This window comes from Manacus vitellinus, unplaced genomic scaffold (assembly GCF_001715985.3).
Source record: "Manacus vitellinus isolate BGI_N305 unplaced genomic scaffold, ASM171598v3 scaffold_44_pilon, whole genome shotgun sequence".
Classification (NCBI taxonomy): domain Eukaryota; kingdom Metazoa; phylum Chordata; class Aves; order Passeriformes; family Pipridae; genus Manacus; species Manacus vitellinus.
Window position 1 is genome coordinate 4,445,002 of NW_021940565.1, and position 14,044 is coordinate 4,459,045.

The window sequence follows — 14,044 nt, forward strand, 5'->3', positions numbered from 1 at the left end:
GGCGTTAATGACAATACTTCTCTATTGAAGATACATTTATTTATGAACTGTGTGATTTCTGTGGGTTTGTTGGGTTTGGTTTTGTGGTTTGTTTTTTTTTTTTCCCACCTTTGGTATGTCTTACTGTGGCTACAGCATAAGCTTTGTAATTTGCTTTTTGAGGAAAAGATGTTTTAGTTGTTCCCTCAGGTGTGTCTATGATGTTTACTCTTATTTTAGAGTCTTAAGTAATGTTAAGAGTACCTCTGAATTACCTTATTTCTTTCAATTTTTGGGACATAAAAATGTTACCTTTTTCTACATTTAAAAACAGTCAATAAAATCCAATATTTTAAATTATTCAAAGATGATACAGTGGGGAAATTGGTTATTCTCTTGATTCAGAAGGCTGGATAATTGAGTTGAATTTTTATGGCTACAAAAATCAATGTCTAGGTGGACTTTGGAGGGATGCCTATAAAAAGGCTGGCATTTGCATTAAGTAGCAGCACTACATTTTTGACTGAGTCACAGATGGTGTTTTCCAGTGTTTCATTTTTTGTTTTATCATCTTGTATCAACCTATAGGTTATGGCAAATCAGGTTCATAGTATGATGTGGTTAGTTTGTTGTTGTTTTTTTTCTAATACTAAATTGATGCTTCTTTTGAAAGTGATGACAGTGACACACAAATCCGGAATGAAACCCACAAGACTGGAGGTTATTCTTGTTTTCAAAACAGTGCTTAGACCTCAGCTTGTTCAAATGCAGAATATGTTAAATATTTAGAAAAGGGAGCGAACAAGGTTTTTTTTTCCTTGGTGACTTCTCTGGTATTTTATTTACAAAGGATTTCTTGTGGCAGTTGGTTTTTCTTGTTTTAAACTTTGAGCTTCTGGAGATGTGGGAACACTTGGCCTTTCCACTAGAAAAGATGGGGTGAGGTTGTGGTTTTTCAAGAGTGGAGGGATTTAGTGGTTTTAGGATGGCATAGTTGTTTTTAATTTTTAATTTAATATAAAACTTTAAAAAGTGTTAACAGGGAAAGAACTGAGAGTACTTTACTTTCTGAGGACTTTTTTATGTTGAAAAGATTCATCTCTTAGATCCTTGCAAGCATGACTGTTTCTTCTAATCTCAATTTTTTTCATCTTGGGAAATTTTTAAGGATCTCACACTGTTTTCAGTTTCTTCATCTTTTTCAGCTGAATATACTGCAAGACAGTATCAAAGCTGGTATCCTTAAAATGTTAGGATGAGAAATATGTTTCACACACTTCACTTTTTAATGAGGTAAAGAAAAAGAGACTTCTCCATTATGCCCACACGGAGCATCTGGGAGATGAGAGCAAGTGGTTTACAGAATATTCATATTAAACAGCTGAAATGCCAATTAATATTAGATAAAACTAAATAGACTAAAAGGAAAGGATGCCTTGTTCTGATGCCCTGGTTCTAAGAGGCACATTGTGTATTCTTCAATGCACTTTGGCCTCCAGTGAGGTAAAGCAGCTTGCAGTGTTTTGTTATTTCAAAAAGTGTATATTGGTTACAAACTGATAAAGATTGTAAAAAAACCACTGATTTTTCTTCCTCCTTCTCTTTTCTTGACCAAATGATACCTTGAAGGTCAGCAACAATTCAGTCCACACTTCAGAAGGCATTTTCTTCTCTGCAGCCTTCCCAGGCGAACGAAAGCCCTTTGAGAAAAATCCCGTCAAAGATTTTAGCAGTCTTGACTTCTCCACCCTGTACACTGACTGTGCACAACTTAAGCAGTCAAATGGAAACCTTTGGGAGTACATAAAGCTTTAAGCCATGAGTACTCCCTGTGCTGGAGTGACTATTTTTTTTTTTTTTTGGAGTGGTAATTCAAGGTTATTGTCTCGGTCAGAAAGTTTTGACCAAAAAGCATAGAGTTGAGAAAAGTGAGGGGGAACAGCTCATACACTGTGGTTATACAGCAGTTAGCTCATGAACCAAAATGCATCATTACTATCATTCAGTTAGGGTTATCGTGAAAGCTGTCAGATTTAAATGCTTAAGAGAGCTCTTGTAACTGTTGCCATGGCAATATCAGAACAGCAACGTGGTGGTTTTCATCCATATCCCGTGTTCAGCTAAATTCCTTTGCAGTCTTTTAACTGTGAAAGGAAGGTGCCATACTGTACCAGGCTTGATTTCTTTTGAATTAACCTGGAACAAATGAAGACTGAAATGAACTCATTCTTTGAAAATGAAATGTAAATCTAGGCACCAGTGATCTAGTCTGCTTTGCTTTTGGTCTGCCTGTGCACTGACAGTCCTATATGTAAAATACTTCTTGTGGAGTTACTGACCTGCTGTTCATGCCATTGTGTCACATCCTGTCATTTGGTTCAGGCCATAAAAGAACACATGGACTGCAACCACAAACTAAAAATTTTGTTAGAAGAATGGATTTACCTCATAGATTATTTTCTCTCTAATTAGAGAAGTATGAACACTTACCACTAGAATTCCAGATCCTGCTTTCTAATTTGGCCTCAGTTTTGTAATGCTTTCCCCTATAGCTGAGCCTGCCCTATGTTTTTAACCCTCGTGGTGTTGATCAGCTGCTGCATTTTTAGTGTCACTCTGTTTCCTGACATTCAAGCACCTTTTTAACTGATCTGCTGCAAGAAGTTGTTTTCCACAGCCCTCCCCCAGTCTCCTGCTCTGGAAAGCCTTTGACTTCACTCCCGCCGTGGGTACAAAGCAGGGACCACATTCTCTCCCTGCTGACCTACATTTCCACAGTGCAGCTTCCCTGCCTCCCTCCTTCCCCAGGGCTCCCAAACGGAGTGACTGGGCCTTGGAAAGCAGAGCTGGAGAAGGGAGTAGTAATTTGTAGTAATACAGGCAGTGCCACGTGCCATAGGTGTGATCAGCCATCTGAGGGACCGTGGGCAGCAAGGGAGGTGAGACTGCGCGGCACCGACCCAGGGCTGCTCTGGGAGGGTGATCTGAACTGATTAATAGATGCCGTTATCGTGGTGTAATTAAGCACTTGTGCAATATTTATTCGTTTGTGCTATTCAGCAGCATAAAATAGGGGTTGAGAAATGGTATTTAAAATTGCAAAGATACGTAAACAACTAGTGGTGTTTTTGCAAATGAGTTACCAGGCTGTTCTTGCTCACAGCACAAATGTAAGAAGTAGTATCTTCTATATTAGCATCTTCCCTCTCCCTTTCATCTCCTTTCTCTCATGTTTTCACACATTGCAATGAGCATTCATTCAAGAGATAAGATGTTCTTGCACTGTGGGATTATGTAGGTATTTTAGATTGAAGTATGATTGGGGATTGTGTTAACATATTGGGAAAATTAGTGGGAAGGGGGAGGCAATCTAAAGTAATGGCCTCTGGGTGCTTCCCTCCCCTTCAGTGTCTGATTTAGCATGGGTTTGGAGACAGTTATGCATGTCTAATATATTAACATGTTAATATATTCTGAAAATATTTTGTAAATAAGGACTGACACATTTTATATTACTGCATTGCAAAGAAAAGCAGATTTTAAATTGCAATTCTAGTAAGGTTAACCTGAAAGCCAGTCTATCTCACCTCTTCTAGATCACTGCCATCCCATAATTTCAAGTTTATAAATTTAAGTGAAGATCTTTGTGGACACAGAATTTTCTCTCACGCCAACCACTGAAACTTGGAAGTATCTTTACCTATAATTTCTTCAGATTAGAACAGAATGTGAACTTTCCCCACGAAAGATTTGTCAGTAACTGGGGATAGGATCAGTTCTACTACATTAAAGCCTGTAGTTGTTCTTTTTCCATTCTTAAATCTGTTGATGTGTGAGCTGCAAATAACCCACATCACTGATTTAACTGGAGATGTGAAAGGAACAGTTCTGTTGTTGAATAGCGGTTTTCTGTGGCACTTCATTTTGGTCCTATGGTATCAACTTGTAAATCTTTATTTAGTTAAATAAATAGGGGGAAATTATGGAATTCCAATTTCTGATTTTTGTTACCATGATAAGTCTTCTAAGGTTTTCCTTTACCATAATAATTGTACTGATGATGTCCTAATTTTTTTCTTCCATCATAAGTTTTGAACCATTATGACTTTTTATATTTGTTTTCAACCTGAAGCAGAAATACAGAGAAGTAAAAACATTCAAAGCAAATATTATACAAATTTCTATATTCAGTGAATAGTTATATCCTTTTTTCCCTTTTTTTTTTAACTGCATTGCAGACCTGTTAGAATTTTAGCTACAAGTTTGTATCCTATTGCTAATGAAAATGCATTTTTTTGTCTTGCTTTGTGGGGAAAGGAAGTGAGAGAACTTGTCCAAGATTTTAATGATATAAATAATTATTGCACTATTTTTAACATGAACTGCTTTTATATTCTAGTAGAGTGAGCAAATAGCTTAAACACAAGCTAGAAAACAGTAAAACATTCAGAGAATAGAATGTAGAGCTTTCATTCTGTAATTGCATATTTTATCATACAGGCTTTCCCTTTTGTTTCTGCAAGCTTTGCAACAAACTGTGCAAGAAAACAGTACTTGGATGCAAACGATTTAAGTAGCCTTTGGCTATCTTGTAAGGATTCAACTATATTAATACAGTAGCTTCAATTAATACCCAAACAGTAATACAAATGTTAAAAATTATGTTGGACCCTTAGGAGGACATTAAAAATGGCTTTTTATTTAGCTTCTTATACTCCTCACTCGTATTTTAGCTCTCAAGAAGTTTGGTAGGCTGAACTCGTAGGCATCGTGCTGTGGTTCTGCCAAGCTCGGGCAGATCCACGTTGTTTATGTGCTCCAAAGTGGAGCACCCGAGAGGCTGTTTGGCTGCCAAACTTGATGATTCAAGTGCCAAACTGTTTAAGGTTTCGGTATTAACCTCTTGGACTATACCCAGAAGCCAGTAACAGCGTTTTGAACTAGCCAGAGTTGGTAAGACCCAAGCAGAGCAAATTACAGTATGGCTTGAAGGCAGGGAACAGTGCTGAAGTCCTCTCCAGGAGGATGGACTGTGCTCTTGGCAGCATTACTGGGGAGAGGCCACTTATGGGATTGTACATCTTCCAAAACTGAATACCCTGGAGTAGTAGCTGGCTTTAGACTCTCACTCTGGTGGTCTAAAATTGGTGCTGTAGTGTAAAGCTTGCATACAGTGAACTTCAGGCGGGTGGCTTTCAGCTGGGCTGTTTGCTGGGGCCTGTGTCAGCTGGAAGGAAGCAGGCAGACTGAGTGGGGAAGAACTACTAATGGCTGTTGAAAACACTCCCAAAGACTTTTTCTAATGCAGCTCGCACCTCTGTCTTACACAAATGCCAATAGTCATCACATAAACTAAGCGTATGTACTTTCAACCTAGTTGGAGAAATCTCTGCAGGAGAGAGTTAGTAGTTTTACATGTATTTACTTTCCCTAGAAACAGACATTTCTGCAATTTGAATTGTCTTGGAAATGCACAAATGGGTAATTAGCATACCTCACATACTGCAGAGGACAAAATTTAATGGAGGTTCACCAAAAAAATTGGTGATGAGCAAATTCCAATACCCATCATCCATAGGAGCTCCTAGAATTGCTTCAGAGGTATAGTCCAGTGCATTGCAGTCTGTTCACACGTGTAAGTTCCTGCAGACAGACAACCCTGAAGCTGCTGAGAGTGCTCAGTAATATGATTTGTCTTTTCATTACAAAGAAAAAAAACCTGCTGTGATCTGTACTGTGCATGGTATGAAAACTAGGCTTTAAGGACTAAGGAACGTAGTCTAATAGCCAAGTAATGCTAAAGCTAGAAATTTATTTCTTCCTGAGCAGCTTTCCCATAAAAAGTGAAGTCTTAAGACCATAAATATAATCAATTTTATTAAATAATAAAAGTACATCAAATATTTGTATTTTATCCAATTAAAAAGTCCCAGTCAAACAGAAAACTGATTGCAGTGCTATCATTTGCTGCTAAGTAAGAGGTGGGTATTGCTTACCCTGGCACTGTGACAAGCAGTAATAACCTGAATTTGATACTGTTGGAAAATAAGGTTTAAAACTTCTGTTTGTTAGAAAACTGGAAACCTGTAAATAGATTTAACCTACTTCTCACAATTTATTTTCAGTGGTACATGTTGTGAGTTTAAAATTGCCTGGATTTTGTTCTTGCCCATACTGCTATCTGGAACTCTCAATCTTATTATGACCTAGTCTTTCCCACCTATAAAGTAAGGTGTGTGGCTTAATTTTCTCTAGCAGATGTATTTTCACTTGACTGATCCTTGTTTTTTGACAGGGAGGAAAGAGCAAAATCAACAAATGTTTCATTGGTTTTCTCCCTTTTTGGACAAAATGGGATTTCGTCAAGAATGATACAAGACTTGAACTTACATGTTACATTTCTGATCAGCCTTTCAGTTACCTTGAAGTTATGTAGGGAAATTAATAGCAGATTGAATGAATTTCCATGAAGGTTACTTTAGGAGCTCACCCTGTGACTTCTAGAGAATGAAGTGACTTTTAGTCAGCTCTTTGAAGAGAATTTAGTTGCATCCAGAACACCACTTGCATTTCTGAAGGTGATGTACAAAGCAAGTCTTATGAACTTTGATTTCATTTATCCCCCCTTCCTAACCAAATAAGCAAACCTCCCAAAACTGGACCTACTTCCAAGGAGTACTTTCTTAGTGCTTTAGAGTCCACCGGTAGTGTCTTGCTAAATTGTGATATTGCTAAATGTACATTAAAGTAGTGTATAATAATTGTAAGTAAAACTGATCTGCCCTTTGTGCAATTTACTTAGTTTTTAATTTTTCATTTTATAGCAATTCTAGATAACAAGAGATCATTACATGGAAGAGAACTAGAGCTATGAATGCATTTTTTAAAATAAAATTTTAGTGTGGAAAATATGCTCCATTATATTTTATTGGCACATAAATCAGCAATTGTACCACCAAAGTGTGCATGCTTATTATTGCACATTAACACAAAAATCCTTAATACCATCTTTTTTTTTCCTCAAATTTGCTGGGAAAACCTTTTGGTTATCATTTCATAATATTACTGTTATCAAGAACTATACTTTTTTTTTTTTTTTCAACTTAAAAAAATAATTTCCAGACTCCACTATGTGATGGGGATCAACTGAAGGCTGTCCCATGAAGCTCATCCATGTTCACTGTACATGCACTCAGCAGTATTTACAGGTTGCACGTGGGCAGAGGGAGCCTCGTCCTTCTAGTGCAGTTTGCGGTGGCGGTACCTGCCTGCTTTGTCTTTCGCTGCGTTGGCACAGGCGTTGTGCTTATTCTGTTGTAAGTGGTTCCAGTATTTGATCAGTTCACTAGGTTGGAACTGATGGGAGGTAATAAGGTGGCTATATTTACAGCTGGAGTAAGAAACTCGCCAGTGATTGAAGACAAACTCGTTGGGTGGAGGCATGGGGTCAATCCGCAGCTTGGCCAGACAGATCCCCACGTACACGTCCTCCAAATGTAAACGTCTGATGCTTAAGGAGACTTTAAAGATTTTTTCTGCTAAATCTCCAGAAAAAACATAACCAGTTCCAGAGCAGAATACAGGATAACGTTCACTTGGATACAAATCAGGTGGCATATACCACTTGCTATCCTTGTTCCTATTAGGTGCATAACCTCTCATTAAATAACCTGTAAAATACTTGTGCCTTGGAGGAAGTTCTGGTTTCAGAAGCTTGTGTATTAAATAATCAGTATTGACAAACATATCACTATCAGTTTTCATAACGTATGGAACATGTGGACAGTAAGTTGCAACCCAGTTCATTCCCATCAGAGTTTTAATGGTTAAATTATAGTAAGTGTCTAAGTATTCTTGTTGAATGATGTCGTGGTACTGTCTGCTTTCCTCAAGGATGGTGCGCTGGAGGTATCCATTTATCTTGATGCTTAACCCCAACAAAAAAATACGAACAATTTGGATGCCAGGTGCCAGGCTTTCGTTACCCCAAGTTTGCCGAATAGCTTGTCTGGCTTCTACCTGGCCTGGCTCTGCAGCTATGAGCAGTATTAGAAAAGGGGTCTTTTCCTGGCACTTCTCAGGCTCGTTGATGATGTATTTGAAATGATACAAAGTCGGATGCCCAGTACCCTTCTCGTTGTAAATACTTCCATTGGCGCTGAGGGTGTTTTCCAAACCAGTTACTCCCTGTGGAGCCAGATCTGTGTTGTTGGGGTTGGTGACTGTTGGAGGCCTGAGTGTCTGAGGTACAGCATCTCTCCACATGTTTCTTAGCGAGCTGTGGTTTGTCTCGATTTTTGTAGACCTAAATCCTCGTATAGTGTAAGCCATGGGATTTTCTCTGAATCCAGCCCTGCCTGGCAGCCAGTCGTGATGATTAAAGAACAGAAACATAGCAAACAGAAACACCAGGGAGATCAGGCCCATGAGGTGGGTGCGAAACAGAGACCTTTTGGTATTCCAGGTCATCTTTGCAAAGCAGCAGTGTCGTCTCCTCCACTGAAGCATGTTGTAAGGATCCAATGATGGGAAATGAGACAGTGGTCAAGCAAAATGCTTTTCCGATTGGTTTTCAATCCACTGCTATTCTTTGGTATTCATTTTCTTTCGTTCATGTTGAGCAATTGTCTGCAAATGGCTCGCTCTGCAAAGAGTAAAAAAAAAAAAGAAAATCAGAAATCTTTCATTTTACACACTGATAATATGAAAGGTTACAAATAGAAACTAGATATTAACAGAAAATTGAGTTTTTTTTTTTAAAAAGTCCATGTCAATAGAAACAAGATTGATTTATGCTAAAAGCCAACCTTGTTTTATGATTTAACTTTTAGAAATGCCTTTTTTTATAGTAAAAGTTTTGTCAAACCTCCTGGATGCCAAAGATAAAAAGGAAAAAAAACCCCATAATTGATCATGTTAGCAGGGAGAAGTGTGAAGTACATGTAAATAGCTTCATATACACTAACTGTGAAATCCTTCTACGGTGTTAAAGGAGGACTGAATGAAAAAGCCTTGATACCAGATGGAAGGTTTATTGGCATTAATTAAAATTGATTTGACATGCAGAGGCCAGGACAGCTCTCAGTTTAAAACCCTTTTTGCAAAATGGTCATGTGTTGGTGCTGGGACAGACGGCGCAAGGTTGATTATGGCAGAGCTGTGTTAGTCACAGTACACTGCCTGGCGCGCTTCCACCGGCCCCGGCTGTGTTCGGAAAGTCAATGAGAAGATGCACCTGTCAAAATTAATTTTCAGGGTCCAGTAACCTCCGTGCACAGCCCTCGGATGGTAATGCAGGATAACATTTTCAGTCACCTTTCAGGCACCTTTAACCTTCTACTCCACCATCAAGGAAAATACTGAATGGAACGCTTGGCTGTGGTGACAGGCTCACAGGAAGCTGAATTAAAATTAAGCTGTTGATTTTTTAGTAGGCAGAGATCTTGGGTAGTGTCGTATTAACTGGAAGTAAAATTGCACAGCACTAAGTTTCTGGCAAACTATCTGATGATCGTGATTCTGGTTTTTTCACTATAAATGTGTATGTAAATACTGTACCTCTTGTACTAGTCAGAAATTTCAAGTATTGTGACCAGCAGCTGTAGCTGTAAGAAAAAGTGCCAAAGTAGTCTGTGCTTCATTTTCTCTTAAATTTTTGTTCATATTCAGGAGCAGAGTCAATATGGCAGCTTCATGATGCTGCATATTAAAAGCTGATCACATCATCTCGTAAATGAACCTTTCACTGCACAGAAGCAATTCGTTTGTGATTTTCAATTTGCTCTAATTTATTTCTGGGCCCCAGGGTTTTGTATAGGAAAAAAGGATGACAGCTGAACAAGAGCCCATAGAAAAATGCTATTTCTAATAGAAATGTGTAATTTATTAATTGCTTCCCTATCTTCTAAAACCAATATTTGGATTAATTTACGCATTTAAAAACTAAGTGACACGTTACATGGGAAATCACAGGATTTAAGATTGTAAGGAAGTAGCTTGAGCTGTCAGTCGAATAATATTAAATTGCATGTGTGCGGTGCAACATTCAACCTGCCCGGTTCACGTAGGGGACTGTTTGCATTTCAGAAGGGCGGGGAGAGGAGTGCAGCAGAGGGTTTATTTTACTCACTGCCCGTGTGTGAGCGGCCACGCTCCGCTGGCAGCGGGAGCTGCTCCCGGACAGGGCTCGCCGGGAAGCGGGAGCCGCCCCGGTGACCTCCGCCAGGGGGCGCCAGCGCGCGGGAATTGTGACCCGGGAGGGGATCGGGATCGGGATCGGGATCGGGAAGGGCCGCGGGTCCTTCGGGAACAGCCGGACACCGGCCCGGGGATCCCGCCCCGCTGCTGGTGCCCAGCGTTCATGCCTTTGGGCTTTCAGGCTTGCTGAAAGTATTTCCGATTTTTTTTTTTAATTATTTTTTAATTTAACCGCGTGGGGCTGATGCCACTCGCCGGAGACTTGGCTGCCTCCCTAAAAATCGTAAACATCTGTGTCTAAACTATGTACATTCAGAATTAACCTGCGTTTATGCTGCTTTAACTCGGACGTTGTCCTTATGCAAAGAAAAGCCCCGAATGTGAAAGGCTCGTGTTTATCTGACCACTTGAACCTGCTTTTGCCTGCTGAAAAAACAGAAGCCTCCCCTCAAAATTCATAATTTTTAGTTTCTTTGCAGTGTGCAGTGAGTTCTCTATGAGCACTCGGCTGTTTGGGAAGAATATCTCTGCATCAGCAAACATAAATGCCATTTCAAGGGATACTCTAGATCTCAGGGAAGTTAATTGTTTGATACCAGGCTGGAAGGCAGCAGTGGGAATATTTGATTAATTATCATTCCATTGTACGCTTACACAGTTTAGGAAGAAAGTCAAACCCAGAATTTCATGAATGTGGAGTAGCAGCTAGAATTCAGATCAATTTTGTCACACTGAATTGTTCCACTTACAAAACTACAGCCATTAGATGGAATTATTTCAGCAAATATGAGCTGCACTGCTAATCTGTGTTAAATATTTAATTTAGGTAGTATTTTGTTGTGCACCTACTTTGATATGGCAATAGGCACAAGTGAGACTCTTAAGTTACATAAATATTTGTCTAAACAAAAAACTGTTTTCAGGTGCTGTCTTTCCATGATGCACTGAGGAAGTGTCCCAGGAAGGGCAGTTGTAATGGCTGAAACCTTTTTTGATTTAAGTTTTACACTGAGGGATGGAACTAGAACCATAAGAAATTTCAAGAGTCATATTTCCTTGATTTTTCGAGGTAGAAGTTTCTTTCAAAAATCTGTCTCTGTTTGCCCTTTAAAAAAGCATTGTATGAATAGGGGAAGGACCCACATGTATTTTTCAGCTTCATAAAACTATTGACTGAAACAAAACTCAAATAACTGGGGCTCCTTTTCTTTGCAATTTGTATGTAAAACATTTGAAAATATACAATGGGGTATCAAGCATTTGAAATACAGCAACAATTGCACCTTTGAAAAAAATACTACGTGCTAGGATGCATTGTTTAAAAATAATGTAAAAAAACTATCAGTAGACATTAAACTCACCATCAAATAGTAAAATAAAAATATTATTTTCTTTCACTTAGTTAGGGTTAGAGCATTCCTGCTTTTGTCCAAATATTTAAAATTCTATTTCACAGAAAGCTTATGAACAGGCACCAACTATTGACAGTAGATAAGAAAACCTAAGTATAGCAAAAGGTCTCTGTAACACTCACCTTGTCCTCTGCGAGTGTCGTTGCATGTAACTGCGATTTGAAGATATTATTTATGATAATGCTGCTTCATTTTTGGCACTTGACAGTGCAGTCACTGATGCATTATCAAATGCCAAATATATAAACTGTGAATGCCTCTTGAATTTTTATTTGTGGTCTGTGCTCTGCTGGTGTTTTGGTTCCTGGTACTTGCAGTTCTGCTCTATAATTACAGCTTTGCAAATTGAAGCATTCGACTTCCTATTCACACGTCTTGGATTTTCATATTTTGATTAGCTGTGTGGGCAAACTCTTAAATTAGAGGGAAGAGTTTAAAAGGCAGCCTGAGTTGGTATTCTGATGAACAACAGCAGCAGTTGCATATTGGGCCTCAGAAAATGTGCCCGAGTTTCCTTACAAACTCCATTAATCTTTTGCACGAAACAGTACTTGGGATAAGGTTTGATGTGCAGGTTTTTAAATGTCAAGATATGAAAGTCTCACCATGAGCTAAGTGTACTTCTCCTGGAGTATTGCCTGAGGGTACATTTTTTTGTTGTTGCTTTAAAAGTTCTATGAAGTGACTTTATATTCTGGATGTGTTAAAACTGATTTGAAACCAGTGTCTGTTATATGCTGCATCCTTAGATTTGTGAACTCTCTCTGGCTGCAGTTGTTTTATTGCATGTTAGCATTGCCTTGGGCAAAGAAACCACATTTATATTGACTTTTAATGATTTATTATAGCATATTGGTAGATTCTGCAGATAAGCACTTTCTTTCTGTGGTGTATTGAATTGCTATAGATTTAGGTCTTAAATTTCTGCAAATGTTCATCTTGTTTGTTTGCCACCAGTGGCAAAGTATTTAAATTTCAACAATAAATAGAAATGAATGGCAATTAGATGGAATGTCATTTTACAATCCAAGTTAAACAGTCAGTGTTTTCATATTAAACAGAAATTGCAGTGATGGCAGGAGATAAGTTACGTGCTTACCATTTTGAGTGTGTAGTGTTTGAAGGTTTCCTTTTGGGATGTCAGGGGAGCCTGATGTTTCTTGTAAATTGTGGTGCCTGTTTGCACTGCTGATGGTTTAAATCAAGCCCAATCTTTTGCACGCTCCCAGTTTATGCTTGGCTGATACTGACCTGATGACATTTTGTTTGTGTTTGGGGGGGAAGAAAAGCAAGTGTAAAAAGGTCTGGAGGGGCTGTTAAGATAATGTCTTTTGACTGCATGGTCTGTTTTGATGGTTCAGTGCTCTCAGTATGTCACATTATGGCCATTTTACCAGTGCTTTAAGATTACTTCAGATAAGGATTAATTTTGACCTAGTTTGAGAGGATTTCTAACTGGTTTTTCTATTTTGGAGGGGTTTGAGTTTTTAATTTCTCAGTTAAAAGCAATCATTACAGTAGCTACATTATCCCTCTAATCCCTCCTCTCCAGCCGCACCAACCTTGGCAGACTGTAAGCAGTGCATTTAGTGAGTGTAAGGTAGTGACATTGTGCAGGGGGAGAGGAAAACCTGCTAGAATTCCTTCTCCCTGTTCACAGACTGTTATCTCAGGGCTCTGCAAATTAGGAACGATCATTATCTGTAATGGCTGAAAAGGTAACAGACAACCGAATGGATATCACACACGAGGGTTTGACATACCTTCCTTGGTCAGGCCATTTATGGTGCGAGGATTATACCCACAGAAAATAGTTTTGGCACGCCATCACTTCAGCAGAAAAGATGCTCTCGAACATGCGCACATCCCCCCACAGCCCTGCTTCCTGCGATCGCTCCCCTCGGCATCCACTCTGTCCATCTGTCTGCCCGTTGCCGTGTTACCTTCCTTGCTTATAAGTGTCGTCCTTGTCTTGGGGCTTTTTGTTCATCCTGCAAACAAAAGGACAGTAGTTCTCGTTTCTGTTCGGAGCGGGGCTGTCTGGCGCTCACAGCCGATGCATCGGAGCTTTTTACATCTGGTGTTTCCCGTGTCGGACAATGCAGTGCTGTGTTCTCCTCTCCCCAGTATCCATATTTCTAATGGTAGTGTTAGCAGGGAGTGCTAGCGCGTAGTGCTTCAGTTGTCTTCAGTAATAGGATTTCCCTCTGTTCCTTCCTTCATTGTTGCTAGGCAGTAATAGAAATGGTTTGGAGCTGTTTTAACCCAGAATTCTGGTGTATAAAATCCATTCCGTAGTTCTTCGGCTGCTGCACAGGCAGGCAGCAGTTTAAATGTGGGCTTTGACAGATGCTGTCTTCTGACAGAGCAGAATTTAACGTCACTGCTTGGCTGAATCCCACGTGATTGTTTGCATTCATTTTGACTAAATCCAAAGGCAGACAGGAAGCTTTACA

The 14,044-nt window shown here is 39.3% G+C and overlaps 2 protein-coding genes across 3 annotated transcripts in view; one reads left to right on the forward strand and one right to left on the reverse strand.

Annotated features, from left to right (window-relative positions):
- CDC73 (cell division cycle 73) overlaps positions 1-14,044 on the forward strand; it is a 106,347-nt gene that overhangs the window by 51,557 nt on the left and 40,746 nt on the right. The gene's annotated exons all lie outside the window — the stretch shown is intronic.
- B3GALT2 (beta-1,3-galactosyltransferase 2) lies at positions 6,716-13,942 on the reverse strand. Of its 2 annotated transcripts, none has more exons than XM_018079045.2 (2): positions 13,352-13,942; positions 6,716-8,623 (listed from the first exon to the last, which is right to left on the reverse strand). In XM_018079045.2, the coding sequence occupies exon 2, from the start codon at positions 8,485-8,487 to the stop codon at positions 7,219-7,221; it is 1,269 nt and encodes a 422-aa protein (XP_017934534.1). In that variant the 5' UTR covers positions 8,488-8,623; positions 13,352-13,942; the 3' UTR covers positions 6,716-7,218. The 2 variants fall into 2 exon arrangements, with proteins under 2 accessions (XP_017934534.1, XP_017934535.1); XM_018079046.2 differs by lacking the exon at positions 13,352-13,942 and adding an exon at positions 10,109-10,209.

Bases quoted from the DNA above. Each gene is read 5' to 3' on its own strand.
- B3GALT2 (XM_018079045.2), bottom strand. From the start codon at position 8,487: ATGCTTCAGTGGAGGAGACGACACTGCTGCTTTGCAAAGATGACCTGG.